This window comes from Sinocyclocheilus anshuiensis, unplaced genomic scaffold, assembly GCF_001515605.1.
Source record: "Sinocyclocheilus anshuiensis isolate Anshui unplaced genomic scaffold, SAMN03320099.WGS_v1.1 scaffold248, whole genome shotgun sequence".
Classification (NCBI taxonomy): domain Eukaryota; kingdom Metazoa; phylum Chordata; class Actinopteri; order Cypriniformes; family Cyprinidae; genus Sinocyclocheilus; species Sinocyclocheilus anshuiensis.
Window position 1 is genome coordinate 1,324,104 of NW_015555734.1, and position 716 is coordinate 1,324,819.

At 30.3% G+C, this 716-nt stretch overlaps 1 protein-coding gene across 1 annotated transcript in view; it reads left to right on the plus strand.

Annotated features, from left to right (window-relative positions):
• LOC107672990 (voltage-dependent calcium channel gamma-4 subunit-like) overlaps positions 1-716 on the plus strand; it is a 10,624-nt gene that overhangs the window by 7,756 nt on the left and 2,152 nt on the right. Inside the window, exon 4 of the mRNA XM_016466388.1 lies at positions 423-475. Within this exon, the coding sequence (XP_016321874.1) occupies positions 423-475 (53 nt within the window). The remainder of the gene's footprint in view (positions 1-422; positions 476-716) is intronic.

The window sequence follows — 716 nt, forward strand, 5'->3', positions numbered from 1 at the left end:
ATAATTTTTTTACATTTTCATTACATTTTAATGATATACAGTGATATATAAATATATATTTTTATCAGTAAGAAAATATTAAATGAGAAAAATGCTAAATAAAAGCTTTTGCACTAGTGGTCTAAAACATTTGGACCCCACTGTATGTCCAGTATATACTGACGACAGAAAACACCACAAAATGCTAAATACAATACTACAAAATGTATTAAATTGCATGTCTGTACAGAATGAACCACAATATTACTGTAAAATGAGAAACATTTTATCTGATAAAACCTAATTGCCATGCTTCTGAATCTCTGTTATTCTGCAAACAAAAGCTGCATATCACTGTGTTTCTCTGTACCTGAGAGTTTTGATCAGTTGGCATGTTTTTGACCATTGATCTTTAGGCCTGAGTAACATCATTGGTGTGATAGTGTACACAAAAGGAACATCGTGCTGGGGGCTGGCATTCTGTTTGTAGCGGCAGGTAAAGTGTCTGCATTGTGTGTGTGTACACTCACATTGGTCCAGGAGTAAATGTCAAATTACATCTAATATTTACCTGTACTAGAAAAATGTGTCATACATTGTGGTGTCCTAAAGTCTTGAGAATCCGGAATTACAAAAAAAGTTAATTAAAATAAATAAATGTATACATAGAAATAGCTGTCAATTTAAATTAAGAAGAAATTTTAGATGTTAATAATATAATATAATATTTAAAAAAA